The following is a 24,909-nucleotide window of genomic DNA, read 5'->3' as shown; positions in this document are numbered from 1 at the left end:
TCATTCAAAATCAATGATTATTCATGACTTTCAAGGAATTGATGCATTTGTTAATTTCAACGAGGTTAATCCTGTACCTGTGAACATCTCATGTAGTAAAACAGAGCATGCAACGCTCTCGTTGTAAGCGGTATGGGGCAACGTCCCGCCTGCGCTACCTTGGAAATCAAATCTATTAATTCGGACATTGATCCCACGCATGTCGTAAGCAACGACGGTTCCAGAGCTGACTGGGCCGCGTCTCGTCCGCTACGCGACGACGACGATGAGTTTAAGGAACTTACACTCGCCCAACGAGGCATCGCGAGAGCGCCTGTAATAAAAATATTTTGATCAGTGTCAAATCATATTCTTGCGACTAATAAAAATAAAAGTTTATTGGCATATTCATTTGGCATACAAATGTTCACATTAAATGTATTTAAATACAAGTCAAACTCATTCATCACACGCATTCCTTTTTTTTTCAACAAAATTTGAAATTCTTATTAAATTAACAAGTAGAATAAAGTAAGTAGAATAAACATTAGACACCAGAAAAGTAATTAAAATCGAATAAATTTATCAGCTTGTAATTTACAGGATTGATCGATTGATTGCGTTGTTATCCTTTCCTTCATAAGATTTACGCACCTGATGCCGTTCGACCGGCATTGAGATGCGCGTACGGCTGCAACAGACCCCATAAGTCGCCGCTGTTGGCTATAGCGTGCTCCAACATCGTCGCTGTGAGGGTTGTATGCGGTTCAGTCGGCATACACTGCAGCAGTATTTCCTCGAGAAGATTCTCGATTCCAGCCGTCAAATATATAGCGGCGTACTCGTGTATCATACGCCCGAGCCTCACGTCGGACATCCAGCGCAAGAAACGTCCGACCGGCAATTGTAGCCCTGAACGAGACGCCTTCGATTGTTTCAGCTGATCGCCAGATACAGCGAACATCGCGGCAGCTCGAAGGCAAGCCTTTAAACAAGTCGGAGGTGATCAGGTGACTGTGACTTTTAATGACTGTTAGTTACCGCCTGAATATTAATCAAACTATCAAGAGCGAGATATTATGACAGTTATTATTAATTAATCATCATGTTGGATAATGTTGAATTTTTGATACAAAACTGCAATCGATCTCGAGCGAAATCACGTACCTTGGTGCAGGAATCCGCCAGAGCAGGGCAGAGCACGATCTTGAAGGCGCTGTACACCTCGTGCTTGCTGCAGAGACCTATGGGTTTCGCTAATCTCTGAGTCTCGCGGCCGATTCTGACTAGCGCGCGTTGCAGCAGGTAAGAGAGCCGCGGAATCGTCTCCATCGAGACCTGCTCCATGTACTCCCTCGTGCGGCCGTTCTGAAGGACGCGCAGTACGTCGTGGTGGGTCCACGGCAGCTGCTGCAGTTCCACCAGACGATTGTGAGAATCCACCCAGACAAACTCGTCGGCGCTGGTGACGTTGGTGTTGATCGTCTCCAGGCTGGAGTGCCGCATCAGCCGCCTCACCGCCGGCTCCGAGCTCTCCGAGCCGCTCAGCGAGGAATACGTCGACGAAGACTTGTGCGAGCGCATCGTCAGCTGTTGAATCGCCAGCTTTATGTCCTCTAAACCGGAACCCGACCATGGTACCTGCAACTGCAAGTGAAGCGAAATGTTGCGAAGAGAGAATTCGAGAAACCAAATAAACGAAGCGAATCTTTTCGACCAAAAATTAATTTTAAATTATGTTTATTATCGATGAAGAATTTAGTCGACTCTAGTTGACATTTGTGGGAACAAACGTCAATATTTGATAACTTTTATTCCCATTGCTGTTGTACTTATTTCACGTAAATTTTAATAAGAGTTCATTAATTTTCTATCTTCCTTAAGAACCGGTCAAATTACAGTTAACTTTGATTAATATTTATGAGAGCGGTTCTATAAGACGCGAAAAACCTTAGCGGGAGTAGCTCTGTGCCGGTTGCGGCTCTGGCCGGATCGGCTTCTGCCGTTTCTCTGGGTAACCGAAGCCGAGAGTCGGTCGTCCTCTGGCACGGCGTTCAGCTGCTGAGGACTGTGGGCTCTGTGGTGACGATGCGGCGGTGAGCTGCTGCTCGTGTGGCCGCCGGTGTCCGACATGCTCGCGTGTCCGGACGACCGATTCTCATCGGAGGAGCTGTTACCGGTACATTCCGGCCGCCTCTGCAAAAGTCGGTGAAGATTGGAATTTGCCGGCTTGGAGTTGTCTCGTCGCCTGACAGTCGAGCGACTCTCCGTATTTTTTTCCGTTTTTTTTTTCAGCGTGCAGCGAAAAGGCATCCATTGATTAATAGAACGTCGGGAGAGTGTGTCGGAGACGGAATCATAAACCGAAATACCTAATTTCCACATACCTGAAGCGCACGGAGCTCGTGTAAACTGAGATGATGGTGTTGGGAGTGACGCGGATGCTGCGGGGTCGGCGTGGGTGCCACGCTGTCCGTGTCTCTTTCCGGTATCATATGCACCATATCGTGGACCCCGTTTTTCGGCGAATTCTCGGTGAAGTCCTTCGAGTAAGGAGGACAATATATCTCACGGCTATTGCCACCGCTCGGCCTGCAAAACAAAATTTCTTTTCTTCATTCGATACGTAATTTATTATCTCGTTAATCAGCTCCGTTGTATGTTTATCGTACGTTTGTTAATATTCAAAAATTATTGAAAAATAATTATTATGTAATCTATTAAATCTAGAAATATCATAGTGTCGCAATTATTCCGCGATTAATCGTGCATAGATTATTGATTCGTTAAAAACTTGGTCAGATTTTTATAAGCAAAAATCAACCAGCACCGCGTACAGATTCGCCAAAGTCTTATAAGATTAATTTGTATTCCACACGAGAGAAATATACATAAATTTCATGCCACGTATGGGGAGAATTCCTCTTCCACACTGTTGAAGAATGTAGCAAGATTATGTTTGCGGCATACATCTCAGATATTGCTACTACAATCTATTCATCCGTAATTACATCATCTTGCTTGGAGAGAATATAAAACGCAGACACGAACGGACAAAAGAAGCTAATGGAAAGGAATATGCGCGATGACCTTCTCGGTGTATAGATGAAGTGTATTTTTGGATGAAACGTTTCGCATGAGCGAAGAATACCGAGTATCTTTCAATCGATGTCACGAAACCTGCGGAGCAATCCAAAGTCTTTCTTCGATCATAATGTTGCCATATATAAAAAATTTTATTATTACGAGAATTGAAAATAAAAAACTTTTTGCAACAAGTATTAAATTTTTTATAGAATTTACTTTAATTATAAAGATATTGAATGTTAAAAGTCAGGAAACTGTAAAAAAATGCTGTTCAAGTTTTCAAGAAAAAAATCGAAAGAAAAGTTTAAACAAAGATACGTTGCGGTTGATACTGACTTTTGTTAAAGCCACCCGGTATGTAGTTTTCTCCACCTGAACGAATGACACTCGATATCCTGTTGGGTAGGTCGGCGCCTCGTTAATTGTCGCAGAAATAATTCCAGGCGACTCGCTTTCGAATGACTCGCTCGCGATATCTTATCTCCCGAGCGAGGAAATATACAAAATGAAGCCTATACGCGTAGAACGAATGCGTCTCGCGAGGACACTCATCTCGTGGAAGTAATGCTCTCGAAAAGTCATAATCTACACGCTCTTACGCCACGTCCAATTCGCTCGAGATGCTTGAAAGATAAAAATCACATAAAATCCGTGAGGAGATGAATAAACGGAACTACGTTTACGCTGTTCTAATGAGACTCGCGTTACTTGTGAACCGTTGCAATGATTGTAAGGTTGTTTAGACTCGGAAAGGTTTTTCCCCTTCTAACTACCGCTATGATATAAGGCATCTTCGTGCAAAAATTCATCCAGCTTGCGGCGACCAAGAGTCAGTAAATTATACACTAATGTACATCTTGGTTTAAAATATATCAAGTTAAAAAGATACATTTTATTTTTACATAAATTCTAATCAACATTTGATTGCTTCAAGCATAATTTACAGAAAAAATTACGCGATACAACAATTTCAAATTATTCATATTTTATCAATCTTTTTGCAAATTTCCTAATTATTGACTTTTAGCAGATACATGAGATATTTTAGGATTGTCAAATTTTTCAACATTTTTGAAATGTCAATACAACTATCCGCACATTTTTATACGAAAGAAAGCAATATTAAAAGATGCTAAAAAAATGCATTGAGCGCTTTATAGAAAACAACCGAATAAATGTATTTCTTGTGATCCTCAAGTTATTTGAATTAAAAAAAGACATATCGCTCAATTATATTAAATTGCGCATTCTGGCTGAAAACACCGAATGCCTTTTGAAATTTGTACATGAACGCTATTATATTCAATTGCGCGATATTGCTAGTCGATATCGATGACCGGGCATTTAGGTTCGACAACTTTCAAGCCCGACGCCAAGTGTTGCGCAAACCGTGCGCTCGGTATCTGCGATACCGAGATACGCGAGACAGAAAACGCAGCAATGCGGGTAGCATATCAGACAAATCAATTCCCAGTTATGGTATATACGATTACGCGAAAAGTGCGCAACACATGCTCAGGCCGAAGCACTTAACTCGCTCTCCTCATTTCACTTTTCAGACACGACTCTTTCGACATTAGAGGGATACACGCTAAGATAACGCTAACAGGTCAAGAAATTGGATTTTGTCTCGAGCGATTATTTCTAATTTCGGTCATTTCTGATAGTGTAGTGTTTCCTTTTAATTTCGTAATTATTTATTACTGCTCACTGGATATGTACTGTTTCGTCGCGAAACCGCGACATTAAAAATCATAAATGTAATCATTGATCTATTCTTGCATAATTAATTAATAAGAGAAATTTCGCAATTATATCTCGAAGATTCCTCTCTGTGTTGTAATTTCAACAAAGAGAAGTGTATTACGTATTTATTTTCTTATACCATCAAGTGTCAGTTTCTGTTAATTCATAAAAACATTGCAAAAAAACCGTGACATTTATCCGGAGGAGAAAGAGTTCTAAGAAAATACGCGATGAGGCAGTCCAAAGGCATTCAACTTGAATGCACTTATTATGCACTTTGAGAAGCATCACTGTTGGGATTCGAGCATTAGCGGGGCATCATCTAGATTTCTTCGGCGAAGAACAGACCGTTTGTGCGAGGGGAATAAATCAGCGTGCCCGGACTAGGATTCTTAAGACAACTCGTAATCACGGACGTAATGCTGATTCGAAGCGCTTTAACACGACGATTTACACGCACGTCCCATTACATGATATCGATTCGATACAGAGCGATGAACGTTTTATATTCGAACGAGCATCCATCAGTCACGCGCGCGAAAAATTAAACGACCACGGAGAGATAAGAGATTCGAACGCGCATCGGTGCAATTACACAGCGTGCGTCGCTTATGAATTATGAATTACAGAGCGCCGAACGCTCTTCGTGAGTGTGCAAAATCGGTGACATGTTTAGATATGCATTCGTCCGTCCCGCGAGATAAATGTACAACCGTGATTCAGTATTTTATCTTACGACCGGAGAAAACAGGAATCTATAATTTCACTTTATTTCTCCCGGCTTTAACACGCTTCGACATGTAAATCGGTAGCGTTACGCTCCTCGCAAGATGAACAATGAATTGCTCAATCACTCTTGAGACGAGTTTTCACGAAAAGAAATGATTTTTCATACGTTTGTGTGTAATTAAATGAGTGAATGATTAATTGATACTCTCGTATAAGTGCAATGGAAATTTTTATAGTTTAATTCTTTGTATTTCCTAAACCCGTGTCGCGCGGATAAGATCATAAAACAGTTGCTGATTGTGATCTTTAAATTTTCAGATTTTCAGATTTAATATCTAGAAATCGGACAGAGAGGTGAAAGTTTAACGAAATATCGTTCGTTACTCAAGTTGTTTTGTTCGGAATAAAATGTCTAAAAAATGAGACGTTGATCGTTAATGAGTTAATCAGCGCCTCTCGTTAGCACGCACGACTCGGAACAACAGGCACGGCCCGCGGAAATAGCAATATATCGTGCTCAACGTGCGAGAACGACGAGCATGCGGAGAGAGGAATCTTGACTCGCCGAAAGGCAACATCCATTTTTTTTCTCCTTTCAACAACGACAAGCGAGCGAGCGTGCGTGAGAATTTACCCCCTCAGCCGCCACTGCTGCACGAAGCTCCAATCCGCCTTGAACCCGCTCGTGTCCCCCGGCAAGGACCAATAGTCCTCCAGCTGGCTCTCGTCCTCCTCGATCCTCAGCACGTCTTCCCTGCTCGGGCTGACGTTCACCACGATCTCGTGCGCGACCTTGGCTTCACCGTTCGCCATTGCAACTCCACCGTCGTTTTCGTCGTCCCTCCGCTGCTCCGTCGAGCATTCGTTCGAACCTCGACCGCGAACCTCCGCTTCGTCGCCCCGCGGCCGCGACGACGTTTCGAGATCCTCGTTGCATTTCGACTTGGTCCGCGCACAAGCTTCCGGCGGCAACGGAGGCGGCGACGACGACGGCAGCTGCTGCTGTCTCGCTCGGTCTTCCTTCGGTCGCGGATTCGAGTCGCCGAAGTAGATAACCGTCCTGTGACCGACGTCCCTTCCCGTTTTTCCCGCGTCGCTGCTCGATGAGGTGCTTTTCGGCTTTGAATCATCCTTGCTCGCGGCCTGACCGCCGCGACGGCTTTTGTCCTCTAGGGTCGAGCTTCTCTCGTAATCGTCGTGTCTCACGGCGACTTCCTGCAGCTCGCTTCGCGCCTTCAACGGCTTTGGCAGGAAAGGCACGGCCCGCCGCAGGATGAAGTTCGCGCCTTCGTTGCCGGTTTGCTTCTGCTGAATCTCCACGCCGCTCGTGCTCATCTTGCAACCTTTCAACTCGCGGCACAGTACGCACCTGCAATCCTCGGTGCATTGGGCTCGCCTCGGGGACGGCATGTCATTCGCGACCGGTCATTGTGAGACGCGCGCCGTGTCCAGTATAGCATCGACCAACTTTTCGCACTTATCTGTCTAGCGTAGATGCGTGAGGAATTTCAAAGTGCGAATAAAACGAAACGAATATTCTCCAACTATTTATTTAATTGCACACGTTTCACGTGCAACCGCGTTTGGCTCACAATGTATTATTACGTACACTGAAATGGCAAATCTTTGCATTCATTGATAACATTTCTAAAATGCCAACTCAACTCGTTCTTTCATTCCGCCTTCAACCTTACTCCGTAGTGTCAAACGTGGCACAGATTTAGACGTTCTATTAGAATCCTTCGTTTATATCACGCGATTATTTTCATCCACTTTGACCGGAATTCACCAACAACTCGTCGGAATACGTCGCAACTTTTCCTCGCGCGCGCTTCGTAAGATATCGGTTTCACGTCCTACCGCGATAACGTTCATCGCTCCAATTTCACGCAACGACACGCCGCAAAATTTCCTCGTTGATTCATCGCGCGACAGTCTTGTTGACGCGGCGAGAAAGCTTCATCGTTCGAATGAATCATTAGGTTGCACTTTATTAATAATTACAATAATCACGTCGCGCTTCATCCCAATTGTTTGCACACAAAACTTTTATTAATCCTGATAACACATTGCGGCGCGCAGTACACGACAAAAATAATCACGCGTAAATGGATCGCAATCGATATAAACGTTGGCGAAAAAAAGAGGAAGAAACGATATCGCGGTAAAATGAACTATAATTACGACGTTACTCTTTTCCGCTGCATTAACGCAGCCGTCTCATCGTGCCGCACTCAATGTAAACACGCGACTGAGACCACGAACGTGTCTATACGGCTTCCTGATGCATCGGTGCACGCTGGTGAAACGCTAGTGCGCTTCCCCGCACCTGTAGTAGTCGGGGAAAAGAAGAGATATCCGTATCACTTTCCTACCTTCACCCGCAACTACGTGCGTGTCCCCCGCCCGCGCCGCTCTGTCTTTTGTTCCGTCGCGCGTAACTATGATATCACGGGAAAGAGGAGCTTCTCTCGCAGCGCCCGCGGCAAAAATCGCGACATGGAAATTACGCGTGGAAATAATTCGCGCTCTCTCATCGCACCGCGCCACTCTCGGGCTCGATCTCGCGACGAGCTTGGAGCATCCAACTAATCGAGCAAATTGATTAGCTTTTTAAACCGCGCACAACCGCGTACCATATAAGCGGTGTACAATTATTATACAACTATATATAATCTATATGATTGTAAGAAATCATCAAATTACGCAAATACCGCAACGAGATCGTGCGATTATATAACGCACCGCGTAACACACGCTAGACTTTACGAAACTGATCGTAGAGCACCGTGCAGAACTCTTTAGAGCGAGTCGCACGGACTCCGTAATCCGGTCGGAGCTTTTATCACCGGTACGGTAATGCGAGCTTATCAAGCGCGCGAGCTGCCGGCTAAGCCGATCGGCGACGTGTACAAGTGCCGGCCGTCACTTGTGAACTGCTGCTATGCTCTTTTCACCGGCGAGCTACGCAGGAAACGGCCGAGCACAAACGAATGTGTGTCTTTTGCAACAGGCCAAGCCCCACCATATGTTTCGGGGGAGGACTATTTCCGGCGACCATCCTACTTCCTATGGCCGTGTGCTCGAATCACACCGCCCCAGTCAGCGTCCGTGACGAACTCCGCTGACATCGCTTCTGATACCGTAATATCGCTTTTTTCTCTCATATCACACGGCAATAATAACGCTTTCAAGCGCTGGAAATTGGATCGACTTCCGAATTCGTAATTTTATATTATACAAAATTATTCATATCTAAAAAACATTTCATATTGTTTAACAATTTTGTTTTTAAACTTTCAATTTAAAAAAAATCAATCGACCGGGTTCAGTTTTTTTCTAGAATATTACTTTGCTCTGTAAAATGTCCCTCTGTAAAACGATCCCTCTACTCTTTCAATATTTCTTTCACAGCTGGAATCCTTTCCATTCTCATTATCCGCTTTTACGCTATTTTATATCGCTGCTTTGTATACTTTTAAGTTGTACAATAAAAACGGGAAATCAAAGAATAGAGGATTGACCAGGTAGAGAAAGAATCACCAAGATCCGTCGGGTATAATATCTGACTATTCAAAAGTTTTCAGTGAAACAGTTTTCAAAAACTCACTCGATTTCTAAAAAATTAAGTGCATTCGACAGATTGTAAACTTGAATGATAATCTGTACCTTTGATACCCTTTTTTCTTTCGCCGACTCATAAAAAAGTTTTTAATTCTATTATTCTTTTTTATAAATACATTGTATTTTATAAATTAATTATTATATAAATGAACAACATTTAAGAATGTTACAAATTTATATTTCTACTTACAACTTTCTGATATCACACTTCAATAGATTTATTCAAATATCTATCCCTCTTTCTCCACCTTCTTTTTCTCTTGTTAATTTTTTCTATTAATTAATTAAGTCAATACGAATCCCACTGTAAAATAATTTGCAATAATAATTGCAAAAGAATAAATACAGATGGCACATCACGGCAAATGATTAATTTTTCTAATTATTTTTCTAAGACTTCCGCCTCTCAGACAACCAGTGTAATGTTACATGGGGGGTGTTGCGTTTTAATAACATCACATGCTTGCATCGCACTACGGTACTACAGCCTTTCATATCGCGAAATCTGTCCCCACACGATCGGCGCAGAAAAGGTTGACCGTGAGTACCCCAAGCCGTTGTTGATTCCTTCCGGTACTGTTTTATAGCGACGCGATGAAGAAGATTCCCAGGAGGTTGCTCGTAGTAATTAAATCCGCACAGAGGTGCGCTCGACACTTACACGGAAAACAGGAAGCGAAGTGGGTCAGCGTTAAAAGCGTTGCCATTAGAATTATGCGGATTAGCATACGCATCTAAGGGGATGTACACCGAAGAGTCTACGCGGAATTATTTCAGCGTCGATTACTATAGTTTGCACGAAGGGGAGTGTCCCTCATCGTTGATGCAACGGTGCCTCGTATCGGGCTATTATGAATACTTATGAGCCAATTCGCGTGTCGAAATTGATAATTGCGGACGAGTAAATTGAACGTAACGTATCACGAATGCAATATTTTCCTTTCGAGCGAAACGCACCGGTGAAGATCGCTGAGAATGGCGAAACTCGACAGTTTTCACCCAAAACCTTGTCCACATTATAAAACATTAATACACGTATAAAATCCAACTCTGATTCACGAGAAATTAAACATGTAGAAGAAAATTTTCCGTGATAATTGTTTTAAATTAAAAAGCTAATATCTGATTACGCATAGTAAACTTTTATTCGTTTTTTATGCAAATATCTGTGATAAAAGACTATATATTTATATCTAATAAATATTAAAAATTGCAAATCTTTTACTGAACTCACATTACGTGCAATATTTTGCGAATAACAGACAACACGTAAATAATTATTTATCCTAAAGCACTCGATGTCCTTCTTTTTTCTCAATTCTCCTAGTAGGCAGGGTAAGTAAGATCAACTTATCTGTTATTTGCAAAATATTGCACGTATTGCAACGCACATAGAAACTTTGAAATATTCAGTGAAATTTGAAATTTTTAATATTTTTATGGTTATTAGATATAAATGTATAATTCTTTTATCAGATATTTGCATAAAAAATAAATAAAAGTTTAACGTGCGTGATAATAATTATTTTAAACGCTGCTCTAATTTTGTATGTTACAGATCGACTTGTGAACGACTCCGTTGCTGCGCATTATGCCGGTAAGTCAATTCAATTTGTTTGATTTTAATATCATTGAGAGAATAGATTGAAAAATAATGTAAAATACACGTAGTGTCTCAGACTAACCGTATTACCCGTTAATAGCAGATTTCTCTGAGGTTTCTCATATGATAAGAATATAAAAATCAATATACGACGTGCCTAAACGTGTAAATTTTTGACAATCTGATTAATCAGTTTTAAGCATTTCGCATTTAAAAATTATCCTGGACATTTTACTGTTTTCATCTCTATATAACCTCAGGAATCTGCTATTAACGAGTGATACGGTTTGTCTGGGACACTCTGTATATGCGTATTCATACATACTTAATATGCATAAATCATACTATAAACTTTAATAAAAGCCACTTATATAGAGCACTACTTACTAGCCTTCAGCTTGCCTTACCGCAAATTAACGCGAAAGTAGATAGTGCTCTACTACACCTAGATAAACCGGTATTCCTTATCACACGTTGCAAATCTATCGAAATCCGTTTCATCGCATGAATTATTAAATCTTACACTGTAAAAAATCGTGATAATGACAGACTTTCTAAAAAGCATAAAATGCGTCCGATCGTAACTCGTTTAAGAATTACAAAAATGATTGTTAGAGACAGAAACACATATTAAAATTTGAACAAGTCGTACCTATAGTTTTAATTGTTCGAGACACAAAGTGACAGTCGAAAGATTAGATTGCCTTTGATATTCACTTGCAATCTCAGTAATTTGTTCTTTTTATGCATTTGTTAATTAAACATACATATTTTAATGAGTAATTAAAAAATAAACATTTAAAGAAATTAATTGAACAAAATATAGTCAAATAAAATGCGACAAAAAATAAATAAAAAATAAATTGTCGAGTTACAAAAAAAAAAAAAGTATTTTTCTGAGGAAATATATATATAAAACGCGAAATCGCAGTTTTACCGTCAGTCATGCAACGACGTTTGATGAATGAACATTTTTAAGAATGACCAGACAAAATCTATAACACGTGTCCCTACCGGGCAGAGACTGCGGGAGGAAGAGTTCAAGGCAGACATTGTCCGTGCTCACGGGGGCGAAACTCCGGTGTCAAGGGCGGTGGCGCTCTTATATACGAGGATATTAAATTATTTACCGAAGCGTGTCTACCCGGGACTCGCCGAATATCCTTCGAGTAACATCTCTCGGTTTCGGTATATTTTAATATACGAGACATTTATATCGTAAAGTCGGTAGTTATATAGTTCGACGACAAAAGAAGAAAAGAGAATTACGAGTCTAGTATGTGCATGAGTGCGCCGAGTGGTGCGTGTGTAAGCTCTATAATTTTCTATAAACATTTTTCCCCACGCGAAAGTGGCGCATTCATACATAGCGCACCAAGCGGAAGTTCCGCAACGCTGCTCTATGAGCGTATGCATTTTTGATTCGCCCACGTATAAAAGTCGGACACCCGTTAATTTGTTCCTTGTAACTCGTGAGAGGAGATCCAGCGTGGTGGCGGCGACCGCCAGAATACTGCATACGATGACGCACACGAAAAGGCATGCAAAATGTTTTGCAAACGATGTTACGTTTCGAGTGCATGCCTATTTTATTTTATCTCGCCAAAAGGTCAAATCGTTCGTGCGGCTAATTGCTCGCTACTAAACGATACACTCGAGCTGGTGGGGATCGATCAGCATGGAAATGTAATGACACGTTCGAATAATCACCGTTTTAATAATCGCCGATTCTCATCGCTTAAGACGTAACTAACGATAAACTGGTGTAGGAAGTCCGCCGTCGTGCCGGATGGCTAACGGTTCTCGCGAATGGGAATAAATGCACGAGAAATTAAGGGAAATTTTTTAATTGTCAATTTAAAATTGAAATTCTCACCGTTCTACAACTCGAACATCGCGTTTTTTTTATTGTGCGTATTTTTCTGTGCGCAACCACGCACACTTCTTAACAGATATTATTCCACGATAACACATACTAAAATTATAAAAAAATATCATGATAAAAATATTATACAACAATCATCTTCGTGGATCACTTGAATTTTTAATTATCAGAGATATAAAATAATCGAAATCTATAAAACTGATAAAGTTTGATTGCAAATTTTCGTTCAATTGTACAGATATCTAAAAATGTAAAGATTTTGTTTAACTTAGAAAAGATTTGAAAACAATTACAACTCCAGGACAGTCATTAAAGTAATATTTTTGCTTCCACTTCGCTCTTTTCTTGACCAATACCTAGAAGTGAAAATTTCTCCAATAATCCATTTCATCAAATTTCTCGATTCTTCCCAATTTTATTCATTTATATTTCCATCTATGTCTTTTATTGCAAGTCACAATTATGAATGAAAAGTCGTAGCAGGTGTGCGACCGGTGCACAATCCTACGCGCAAGAAGATAATAAATGCGGGTCGTTTCTGACCTCCCTCTCTGCCACTAGTAGTAAAAGCTAGTTGAGATCGGCGCTATGCAGTGGAAGAAAGGAGGAAGGTAAAGGCGGAAAGAACCATTAACCCAAATATCTGCTGCGGATTCACGGCGGTATGCCATTGGCGTGCATTTTTCCCTCGCAAACGCATTCTAAGTCGCGCGCGAGCCGCGCTCGTCGCGCGTTCCCAGATAAAACGCACGCATTTTCTCGCCGCGGTTTCCAACTTTCGGATAACTAATTAAAAGCGAGCTCTCCTTTCGCACGCCGGTCTATAATGGGTAATGCCAGGCTAATTTCTATTTCATCCTAATTCACCGTCGCGCCGGGAAAAAATGATTGAATCGGACGATTGAACGTTGAATGAAATGAGATGCGAGGCGAGAGTAAGAGTTTCACGAGCGTACTAGAGCATGGGACGAATAGAGCGTACAATAATAATCACTGACACGACCGAAGAATGTGTGCGTGTGCAAAAGTAAATCAAACATAATTAAATAAAGTTGCAATAAAATTGTAGAAATTTAATTGATTGAAATTGGAGCAATTTTTATTCCCCAATCTAATGATTGTAAGAAGAGTGCAAAGCAAAAATATTGTTTTGGAAAAAAGTATTTAAAATTATAGTATTATAATTTTAGTAACAATTAAATAGCAGTCTTATGTAATAATCCCATGTGTGCGTAAATTCAAGAATTTGCACAATTCAACAAAAACTTGCGATTGAATTCACTGTCAAGTTTGTAGATTTCTGTCATTTTTGTCTAGAATAATGTAACTTAAAGACCGGAAAGAGATAATTGTTCTACTGTTCAAAAATTTATTCACTTTTCCAAGCATTTCTATTGATTTGAATGCACGTATTCTTTGATCAAAATATCATATTTGGACCACGTGATGCCACACCAGTTGCATCTTACTATGCGCGCGCACAACGTCTTTCGCAATTTTTCCGTAAAAACAAATGTCCCGGCCGCTATGTAATAAAGAAGCGTAAAACCTCCTCGAGAAGGAGGAGTTTTCGCGTACAAAATGAGCGCGCAGCGGTATTGGAGAATTCTTAAATTCCGGACATCTTATCTGTATGCCGCGTGGATTTTCGGACATTCCGTGACTGAGCATCGAAAGTGATGTCGATGAAACTAAATAACAGGGAAAGATAAGCTCAATGTCACACGAACGTACGTATCGACCTCAGCCAATCATTAATCGGTTGTAATTACATGTCTCGTAAATTTTAACGATCCCCAATCAGAATGGCCGATTCGGTGCACAAAAAGTGGGCGTCGTAATTGACAATGTGCAGTGGTCTACTGTCAGATTTACGAGAGTGTCTCTCTTGTTGCGCGTAAAACCAGGTATGTTGCAGGAATGTTGTCGAAAATGCAAGTCAGTTTTTAATATACATAAAAAAATTGAAAACGTATAGCGACAAAATAATTGTAGGTCAGTAACATTAAGCTTTACAAATTATTTCTCACAAGCTTGGAATTGATATAAAAATATAGGAAATTACTTCATATGATAAATTAAAAATAATTAGTAATTAAAAATTGACTATAGTGAAATACTTGATACATTTTCTCTAAAAAAAATTTCACCAAAATTTAAGATATTTTACGGTCAGTTTTGTACGAAAAATGAAATAAATGAAATAATATGAAATATATGAAATAATAACTTGTAATAGAAATGAAATGTTACCATTAACAAGGCTGATCTAACATTTTAACTCTCTTCTTTTTCTTAACGCTGTTGAAGTGTGTCAGATGAAAGTCCGAGATGAAAGTGGGGTCGCGGGCATGATGCCACGTTAGCTCGTAGGTCTAGGGTTTAAATTATCCCGCAAACGGAACAGCTTGTGAAGCCGCGACGAGCGACAACACGGCATTGCAAACCGAGTATCAACTGACTTGGCTCTTTTGCTTTAACGGTAGAGGCTCACGAATACACCGAGGAATTCGCACAGCCTGCAGGTGCGGGGACCCGAAAGGTTAACCGAGATGCGTCGACGAACTTAACCTACGCGGCTTTATATTCCTCGGTTTTCCAGCCATTTCTATCCTGGACATCTTTTGTCCGCTTTTTTCCTCGGAAACACAAAACTTGTTCGTTTTTCGTCCAATTTTCTTACGTCCGCGGCTTTTATGTCAATGATTTAACCCAAATTGTATGAAAAAGGTTTCTTTCCCAGTCATTCAAGAGAATTCTAAGCGATTCGAGACACTTGACGTTTCTCGTACATTTAAATTTAGTACTCAATAAGTTATGACAGTTAATTTCGCATCAACAATGTGTTCTTTTACAGTCAAAAACGTCTATGACATACTTCATAAATGTAACTGTTCGTTAACGGAACAGCTTCTTTCACAAATGCGAAATAAATCAGAAAACTAATTTTCGGAATTGTTTCCGCGTTACGTAACTACGTTCAATTACGACCCTAACTTTCAGATGGCGATAAGAGATAATAAATGATAACACTAACAAATGGAAATGACGTGTTGAGCGGCCAATATCTAATTTCGACGCGCGGGGTCGACGCTCGGGTCGCACAACGCCGATTCCTGCACGATTTTAATCACGATTCTTATCGCGCCCAGCGGATTACCGGACAGGCGATCATTAATCAGATCTTCATTAAGATCGGCATCGATTACCGAGCGCGCGCACGCGGACAGAAATGAAAGAGAGGTGGGGGACTTACCGTCGCGGCTTCGGACGCAGTATCTCGTGACCCGAATCAGATATGCAGATGCTGAGGCTCAGCGGTCCCCCGTAGGGTTCCGAGGGCGCGCCGGCGGCCTGCACGGTCGATTGCTGAGGACCGGGGATACCGCCCCAAGCGGAAGTGCTACCTAGGAAGAGCGGCTGCTGCCCGCAGCCGTTGCCGCCGCCACCGCCGCCACCACCGCCGCCGCCGCCGCCGCCACCGCCGCCGCCGCCGCCGCCGCCGCTGCCGCCGCCGCTGTCCATCGCCGGTCGTTCCACGTTCATGTCTCTTCGAGAGCTAACACCGCCGGAAAACCTGTAAATTATCAGCACGTTTGTAAATTATCAGCAACATCGGCATCGTCATCATCCGGCTTTCTTTCACAATCAAGATCCCGAATGCGAACGCGAGAGAGCTTTTCATACGCTAGCATACGGAGCGCGATAAACTCGCCAGCTGTGTATTAAATTTGATACTTTTAATGTGACCAAAACTAAAAGTGCAATATTACGTATTTAATCTTTTTATATTTTTGTTAATTATTTTCAAAAATTATACTTTCCAACTTTTTTTCTAATTTTCTTGAAACAAGAATCAGATAATTATTTAGAGAATAAGTAGATCGAATTGCATTTGAAATATTGAGAACAATGATAAACATGATATTTATTCAACACTACAAGAAGAAAAACGTGTTGACGAATGAAAGGAAATGTTGTACAAATACACATCGCTCAAGATAATGCAGAAATTTCACATTTCGCACGAGAAACCTAGCTAACCAGAAATAATCTATGAAAGAAAGTAATTATGCGAAACTTTCTCGAGCGCGAAGGTCATTAACAAGTGTGGTCGGATAATTGTAGGAGGATAATTAACGCCGAGATGTTATCACGTTGAGGAAAACAACTATGTATTCAAGCTTTATTCATGCGATGCAAGAAAGACAAACAAAATCGACATTAAAGATGGATCGTATTTTAACAACGTACGTGATTGTGTCTATTAAAAAAAATACTTTAACAGAAAAAGAGAAAAAAAAATACTCGAAAGAGAAAAAAAGCGAACAAATTCAGGGAAAAAGGAAGAGCAATTCAGGCAAAAAGGAAGAGAAAGTTAAAAGAAAGGAAAACGGAAAGCTGACTTTGCAACTTACAAATCAGAAAACATCAAGAAATCTTATAAAAATTTATAAAACGAATACAAGCGGTTGAAAATTTATAAACTGCCTGCTTTCTTCAAAACACGCTTCGACAAACAAGATCGAAATCTATTTTAGACGAGGTATAATTCGCGACAGAACTCGAGATAAAAATTTATAATTATTTATAAATTACTTATATTTTATAATTTCTCGTGTACGTGTATACGTGCAATAAATAAATCGGTTCAACATTATTCAGATTAATGGAAGCGTACACTTGAATAGATAAATTTTTTTCTTTAGATTCCACACTTTCTTTCTCGGTGTAGGAATCACATGGGAAGAGTGAATCACAAAGTGGAGAACGCCAGAATTTAAGCGGCTGCGATAACCTGTGCGGATACCGGCCAGATAAACGGACGACGAGCACGTAAAAAAGTCGCTTCGCGAATGTATTATCGGACGCATCGTGGAAAACGCGAGAGCGCGTCCCTCGGTTCTCAGAAAGAGCGTTTCGGGGGCCGGGCGGGCCACGATGAGAAATTTCTGTCTCAATATACACGGAGGCCCGTGCGCTCGTCGTCCTCAGGGCTCTTTTTCTCTCTCTTTCTCTTGCCCCGCGCACGCTCGTGTTGCTCGCTTTGACGGACTCTTGTATGCAATTACTCCGCCAGGCTCCCAAAGTGCTGCTCCTTAAGCGTGTATTTCGAGAAGGGGGGCTACCCCGTAGCCCCCTTGACGTGCCCCTCCTACCTGTCCGGCCGCTCTCTTTCGGGGAACCTTTATCGATGTAATATTCGGCGAATCTCATCACGGTAATAGTGCGACAGTTTTCGACGTTAGGATGACGGAGCGGTCGTAAAGCCGATATTTTCGTAAACTTTTCGCCAATAAGAGTCACGTAAATTGCGGCAAAAAATTGTTTCATTAGTCAGATCAATTAATAGCAATCTCGTAAACACAAGTTTATCTCCAAAATTAAAACATAAATAAATAAATAAACTGAATGCTATTAAATTTATTTTTTCATCTAAAAATGTAAGGATTAAACCATTTATTTTAAATTATTCGGTATTAAAGAAAGATTTAAGATTTGGAAAGAATTGAAAACTGAATCTCGAATCATGAATATTTGTCTTTGTACTCTGTATAAAATTAAAAAGTATATTTCTCTGAATAATCCGTCTGTAAAAACATGTATCAAATTCTGACGCCGATGATATTTTTGATAAACAGTAAATGGATTCCACGACTCAATTTCACGATCCCTCAGTCTGGTGACTGATTTAACATGCGCGGCTCTGAAGTAACTGGTTTAATGTAAACGGACCCGCCAAAAACGGCGTTGTCCTGAAGTGTATTTAACTGACCTCGACTGGTCTCGCACACATCTGCCTTTCTAACCGATCGGCAGGATATACGTGCACGCATACTCGAGAACGAGCGTGGGGCGTGTACGCGAATATGAAGCTGTGGCCGGTGTAAGCCTATCATTTGCCAGAAGAAAATCAGGGTCAACCGGTAATCGTTAAGTGATTTTGCAAAAAGCCAACTGGTTGCGGAAGATTCCCGGAAAAATATGCCGTTTATTTGGAAGAGACATTTATTATGGATAGTCTGTCGTTATAAACTGTCTCAATGCTCCATTTACATTTCTCCGTAGAAAATAGTGACGCGATGAGTAGAAAATCGCCAAAAGAAATTATTATGTACAATATTGTCTTTTCTAATTTAGTTAACTCACTGCTCTTCGCAGCATGGTTTCACAGCCAAAAGGGCAGTAAGACAGCAGAAGTTGGAGAAAAAAAAGAAAACATTTATCTACAGTAATTTCGATGAAGAGAAAATTCATGAAATTCATTACAGATAAATTGTAAAGTTTACAAATTCCGACGTTAAAGGAAGAACTGACAAACGCGATACCAACCAGTTTCCTGCCGAGTATTTTTACAGAAAATGTACCATACCCTTTTCATTTTTATTAATTTATTTTAATTAAAATCAAATTCTTCTGCATTTATTAACCTCTTTAATTGCATATTATTGCACATCAATCAGGCAAAAATATAACACTGGAGAAAATTCGGAGAGGGAAGTTTATATATAAAGTGTACGATCAAACGTCGTCAAGACGATGCAGCGATGCCTTCGAGGCAACACCTGACAGCTCGCCTGACATGTCTCGATCAACCCGCTAATGATTATGATCCTCTTAGGATCCACCAGTCGCATCTCAATGTCACACGGTACTAATTTTGTGGTTAAATAAATTTTCCTTCGCTATTTATATGTCATAAAAATAAGATTATAATCTAAAAACCATTTTAAACGATCTATTCGGAAGAAAATTCGAGACAATAGATTAAAAATTGAAATACAAAATACATGTGTATATTTAAGTGTGCATTCTGATTTTTCAAACGTTTCCTGCATTATACGACACACGAAATAGAATTCTCGAATTTTGTCGCGAATTATAGATTGTCTAAGGTGTATTTAAAAACAGATGATAAATCACAAAACCAAATTTATTTAACGTCTTTGCTTTATATGATTTTGTTTGAAAATATTGGTATTTCCACGTAGTTGCAGTGTAAAATGCAGTTTAAAAGTCGCCAAAAAAGAATAGTAAAAATGAGCAGTACAAAAGAGAAGTGTAAACCCGCATAACTGAAAAATCACGCGCGGGTTAAAATAACCGAAAGAGTTCACGAAAGAACATCATATTGACACAGATACCAATGGAAAAATATGTTTAACGCCAATCGTGTCTTTATGAATCGACGTCATATTTTCCGATACACATTCAAATACTTTTCTGAATATTTACAGGTAGAGAGATAGAATTGATGCATTCTACGGATATTGCATGTCAACGTATATTATCAGCAGCATCAATAATACGAAAACTATATTAACTCGCATCTCTCCCACCGCTAGGCTCTCGCCGTTACCTTCTCAAACTTTTGTTTGTATCTCGAAAAAGGGGTCGCAGGTTACGGAAGGTACAAAAAATCGTTTGCCGCCACCGGGTAACAGCTCAGCGTGGGCGTGAAGAGAAAAAAAAATGAAAATACGATCAAGAGCTTGGGGCGCGGAACACACTCCCGACGCGATATTGAGTCGCCGTATATATGCGGCATTGAATGTATACACACAGCACACTCACGCAAGCATGATGTGTAAGCGTGTAAGCGGTCGTCCGCCCCGCGACCACCGCATTCCACTGCCCAAACTAAAGCCTATATCTTATATACGAAGCTCTTTCTTTCTCTTTCTCTCTCTCTCTCTCTCTCTTTCCTTCTGTCTCTCCTTCTGATACCCTCCCTCCGCGCTCCGCCCATCCCTTTACCTCCCCGTAGCGCTTTTTTTCTTACTCCTCTCTCGCGTTTTCTCCTCTTCTCCCTCTCTATCCTACCTATCGTCTCTCGCGAGTATCCGCGCGCATCTCTCTGTCTCTCCCTCTTTCTCTCTCTCTTTTCCTCTCGTTTCCACCGCGCGCAGACCGAGAGAAATTTACATATTTCTCTCTGTCTCTGTCTCCCTCTCGCTCCGTCACTTCCTCTTTCTCTCGCGACCGCGAATGTCGCGCGACACACCTGGCACAATCTCACCGGCATCATCAAGTTTCACGAGCATCGCGAGACTTTACGAGATTGACGCGCGCCGCTCTTGTACGGACCCTCTTAAACCCTCTTCTCAATACGGACTAAGGGCCGATTTCTGCGTCGATTAATTTCCGGCCGCGGTTTAACCGTCTCTTTTTTTCTAAATTACACACGAAGGAAGCGACGTTTAAACGTTGTGGCGCAAGTTAATGTGACTGAAGTAAATATTAAGAGAAGTCACTGTTAACGATCCTAACGGTTCGCGTCTTAGGGCATCCGTAAACGTCACTTGAAATTAAGTAAGATTTAAACCGGGACAGAGAATGACTGAACGCTGTAACTGCGGCTTTTATTTCATGAATATATACATATGTATATATACATATTTTCGAACCACTAACCACCAAACACTAGCTAAGAATATATTTTAATGCAGTTTTATATTTCCAACAAATTCAAAACAATTCTAATATTAAATCTTATTTAATTATTATTTTTGTGAATAATGCTGACATTTGTTGAGATAAGTAATTAAACTTTAGAAGAAAACAGAGATATATTTTTAACTACATTCTTGTCATTAAAAAATTTAAAGACAAATACGAATATTTAAAGATTTAAACTTTGAAAGATGCGCCAGAGAGAAAGAATAACAAAAGAAAATACAGAACATAACACACTCATATTTTATAGCCGTTTGCCTTAGGCAAATGATTTTCAGAGACAACAAAATAGAAATGAACCCAAGTCCATGCGCCCTCGATTACAAAAGCATGCCGGACTTACCGAAAGTCGTTCAACGCGTTGACGGAAAGAGGCGCATACACGTCCTCGCGCCGTCGGGCACATATCTCGCAGGCCAGAGAGACCAAACTATTGCGATTGCGTTTTCCAATGGATCACTGTTGCACTGTTTCGCTGTTATCGTTCGCAATGATACCGAAAGACGTGTGTCTTTTAGCTGCTCTTTCTAAGTATCTTCACAATCTTCTTCTTTTCCTCTTTTCAAGCTCATCAGATTTACAAAGAGGCAAATTGTAAAATTCTTGCCCCTAAAACAAAAAGTTTTTACATTGCAGTAACCTTTTTCCTGTGAACACTTTTGTAATTATTGTAACAATTACAATATCAAAAAGATCGTGTAATCAACACAGATAATGTTGTTAGTTTTGAACCTTGAATTTTCCACAAGTAACATTCCATTATTTCAACCTCTGACGTGTAATTAGCAAAAAGCCTAATTTTTAACGATTAAAATCGTCGGTACCTAAATATTCTCACTGATAAAAATTGTTATGCGTCCACTTTGTTTTTGTTCGCTGATAAAATCTGTATACAAAAATTTGATTCTGATAAAAAGATACAATTTATAAATTTAAATCCGATTTTAAGATCGACTTTTTTCAAAATACTCTTTTTCTCTGAACGCTTAAAACACAGAAAGTGAAGAAAAGAGCAGCTAAAAGAAAATAAACCTGTCGGGGATGCTAAATGCGCGGCGCATCGATGAAACACACGACGGTCAAGCGCCCGCGATGCAACTGTAAACACGCCCGGGGCCTTTAAAAAGTCTCTCTTTCGCTCCGCCGAGAGATGTTGATGATCCCATCCGATCTACTGGACGCCACGATATCTCCACGTCGCGCAGGCTTATCACTCCCGATTTCGAAACTCGCGTACGTACACAAGCGCTAATACTTCTCTCGCTATCGCGTGCACTCCGCGATCGGCCGCATCGCCGACAGCTTTTCGGCAGCTGTCAATTACCGCCGACACAGTTGCCGCGTTTATGCAGCATCCCGATCCCGACAACTCGCGGTCCAGAACTATCGTCGTAAAAAAAAACTTACGCGCGGTGACTGGAAAACAACTGCATCGTCGCCATCTTCCGACCGCTTGTAGCGACTAACCACTATATTATTATACTACTACTTTACTCACAAATTATCAACAAATTATAACGATTTATCCATCATCGAAATATGATAAATGAAAAAATAATATTCTTATGCTCGTATTTTTGTACGCATACTATAGTAGATAAGTTTAATTAAAAATTGCTAAATTCGTGAAAATTTGAAAAATCACGTCTGTTCTATACCAACGCCATCTTGACGAATATTACATCTGAATAATGCAAGATGCACACTGCGTTCGTTATTTGTGAAGAACGAATATTAGATAAAGTCCCCACGAAACGCAATCTCCTATTGGTTATCGACCTCTCTTATATCGCACACAAGATGTAGTGTGAATCCTCCATAATAAACAGCAGCTCAAAATCATGTTGGCAATCATGCAAATGTTTATAACCTAAATTAGCAAGTTATATCAGGTTATAAATTATTTGACATTAATATACGCTGAAATCACCTTTTCTAAAACAATTTGAACAATTGAATCGTTATACAAATATGAATTCTTTACGTTTGTGTATTAAAACCATTATTCTGAATAAAGGGGTAATGCGGTCTGTGAATCGTGAAGGTTAGACATGCTTCTGATAGCTAAGATTTTGTTTAAATGTATAAAATTGATAACATATTCTATTCTTATTATAATTATGTATAACTGTATGTGTATATTTCTATATTTTATACAGGACAGAGAAATATCAAAAGATGGGTGGCACCGACGCAGATAGAAATAACAAGACGCAAGAGACGTTTACCACCACAGCCAGAGCCTAAGCGTAGTACTTTTCTGGAGTGGAATAGATCCGCAGAGATTTATGCGTTTAATATAAGACTGTCTGAAAATTTTGATACTGAAAGATTGGAACAAGCTTTTACTCACAGATCATATATCATACAAGAAGAACAAAGACAGAAAGAAATGGGAATAGAAGATTATAAGCTCGATTTGCAGGATAACACTGATCTTATTATGAAAGGCGACAAGCTTACATCAGAGATAGTATTAAGTTACTTAGCCCAAGCGTTACCGCATGCATTTGAAGATGTCATAATGTATGTATGTAATGAAAACTTACACAAAGATATATTTTATATGTTAGTATGAATAATCAATAATTGTGTCTTTTAGTTCATTGCATGATTACCTTCTGTCCGAGGAAATTCTGGCTAAAGCATCTTTTCATATTGGAACCAAAGAAATTATTTTAACTGAAGTAAGTATAGACAATAATTATAATTGTAAATTTATTCTAACGTGTTTTAATACAATGAAGTGAAACTTGTCATTAATTTTTGTTTTCAATTTTCTGTTTTTAATTTCTTCAGGAACATCCAGTATCACAAAAAACATTAGCTGATACGTTTCTTGCACTTGTCACAGCACTTGCAGACAGTGTAGATGTTAATCATGCAGCAAACTTTGTTAGGGATTTCTTAATTGTTATATTAGCTGAAAAGGATCTAACAGAAATTTGGAATCCAGCTAATCCAGTCGAATATTTAAATGATGTTCTACATAAACAAAATAGATCACCTGCTGAACCAAGACTTATCGGGCAAGCGGGGCAAAATACACTTTTAGCTGTTCACCATGTAGCAATGTACTCTGACAAACAATTTTTAGGTTCAGGTAATTTTATTTATCACGCCTTATTTTATTATTATCAGGCAATTTAATATATTTTTCTGTTACTTTTTTAGGATTTGGCCAGACTATCCAAGAAGCCAAAAATGTAGCTGCCATAAATGTTTTAAGCAGAATATTTGGTTTATCAGAATCTAGTAAACCAATAAAATTTAATAATACAGTAACTATGTCCTCATAAAGAGAACAAATGTTGCTTTGAAGGAGAGAATTATTTAATATAGCAGTAATGTGGAAAAAAATGCTATTTCTTATATATAAAATATAAAATAAAATTCCGATATTACTACTACAAACGTACAAATATAATATATAATCCTTAGCACATCTATTTTTGTTATTCTTCCAATAATAATAATGTTTCACATAGATGTGACCAAGTGGCATCCTTTATCTTAGACTCATGATTAATTAATTCTTTACACGATTATTTTACATTCATACAAGCTCATTTAAATATATCTTCAAGCACATTTACATGCTATAGATAGCCCAATAATTATGATTGTACATATATGTATTATCACAATTTAATAAAAGATAAAAAAGGTGCCAAATGCACAATACCTTTTTAAACAAATAATAAATAAATAATTATTGATATATTTAATTTAAATTTACTCACCAGCTAGGATGCTGCATTTCATTTAATTTGTTGTAGATTCCACTGGATTCCACCAC

At 39.8% G+C, this 24,909-nt stretch overlaps 2 protein-coding genes across 9 annotated transcripts in view; one reads left to right on the top strand and one right to left on the bottom strand.

Annotated features, from left to right (window-relative positions):
* Nucleotides 1-22,514, bottom strand: part of LOC105673509 (ankyrin repeat and BTB/POZ domain-containing protein 2) — a 29,929-nt gene extending 7,415 nt beyond the window's left edge. For 2 of the 8 annotated variants that reach the window (XR_010891122.1, XM_012369175.2), the window contains exons 1-6: nucleotides 6,176-7,908; nucleotides 2,367-2,571; nucleotides 1,930-2,175; nucleotides 1,147-1,626; nucleotides 634-964; nucleotides 78-313 (exon numbers count right to left, since the gene is read on the bottom strand). Coding sequence is in view for 7 of the 8 variants with exons in the window: in XM_012369175.2 (XP_012224598.2) it covers nucleotides 78-313; nucleotides 634-964; nucleotides 1,147-1,626; nucleotides 1,930-2,175; nucleotides 2,367-2,571; nucleotides 6,176-6,951 (2,274 nt within the window). In the remaining variant the exon portion in view is untranslated. The other 6 variants (XM_067358729.1, XM_067358728.1, XM_067358730.1 and 3 more) reach the window with 6 other exon arrangements.
* Nucleotides 22,515-22,941: 427 nt separating this feature from the next.
* Nucleotides 22,942-24,660, top strand: mRpL44 (mitochondrial ribosomal protein L44). Its single transcript, XM_012369190.2, has 5 exons — nucleotides 22,942-23,154; nucleotides 23,270-23,636; nucleotides 23,713-23,797; nucleotides 23,910-24,213; nucleotides 24,285-24,660. The coding sequence occupies exons 1-5, from the start codon at nucleotides 23,082-23,084 to the stop codon at nucleotides 24,407-24,409; spliced, it is 954 nt and encodes a 317-aa protein (XP_012224613.2). The 5' UTR covers nucleotides 22,942-23,081; the 3' UTR covers nucleotides 24,410-24,660.
* The last annotated feature ends 249 nt before the right edge of the window (nucleotides 24,661-24,909 follow it).

Source organism: Linepithema humile, chromosome 7 (assembly GCF_040581485.1).
Source record: "Linepithema humile isolate Giens D197 chromosome 7, Lhum_UNIL_v1.0, whole genome shotgun sequence".
Classification (NCBI taxonomy): Eukaryota; Metazoa; Arthropoda; class Insecta; order Hymenoptera; family Formicidae; genus Linepithema; species Linepithema humile.
The sequence above is the reverse complement of the archived record's forward strand: the minus strand, read 5'-3'. Positions and strand labels throughout refer to the sequence as shown.

What these genes read in the sequence shown, in the direction of transcription:
- mRpL44 (XM_012369190.2), top strand. Translation starts at nt 23,082, where the DNA reads ATGAATTCTTTACGTTTGTGTATTAAAACCATTATTCTGAATAAAGGG. An exon ending in GCGGTCTGTGAATCGTGAAG is followed by an intron (nt 23,155 to 23,269) that starts GTTAGACATGCT and finishes TATTTTATACAG; the next exon opens with GACAGAGAAATATCAAAAGA. An exon ending in CAAACAATTTTTAGGTTCAG is followed by an intron (nt 24,214 to 24,284) that starts GTAATTTTATTT and finishes TTACTTTTTTAG; the next exon opens with GATTTGGCCAGACTATCCAA.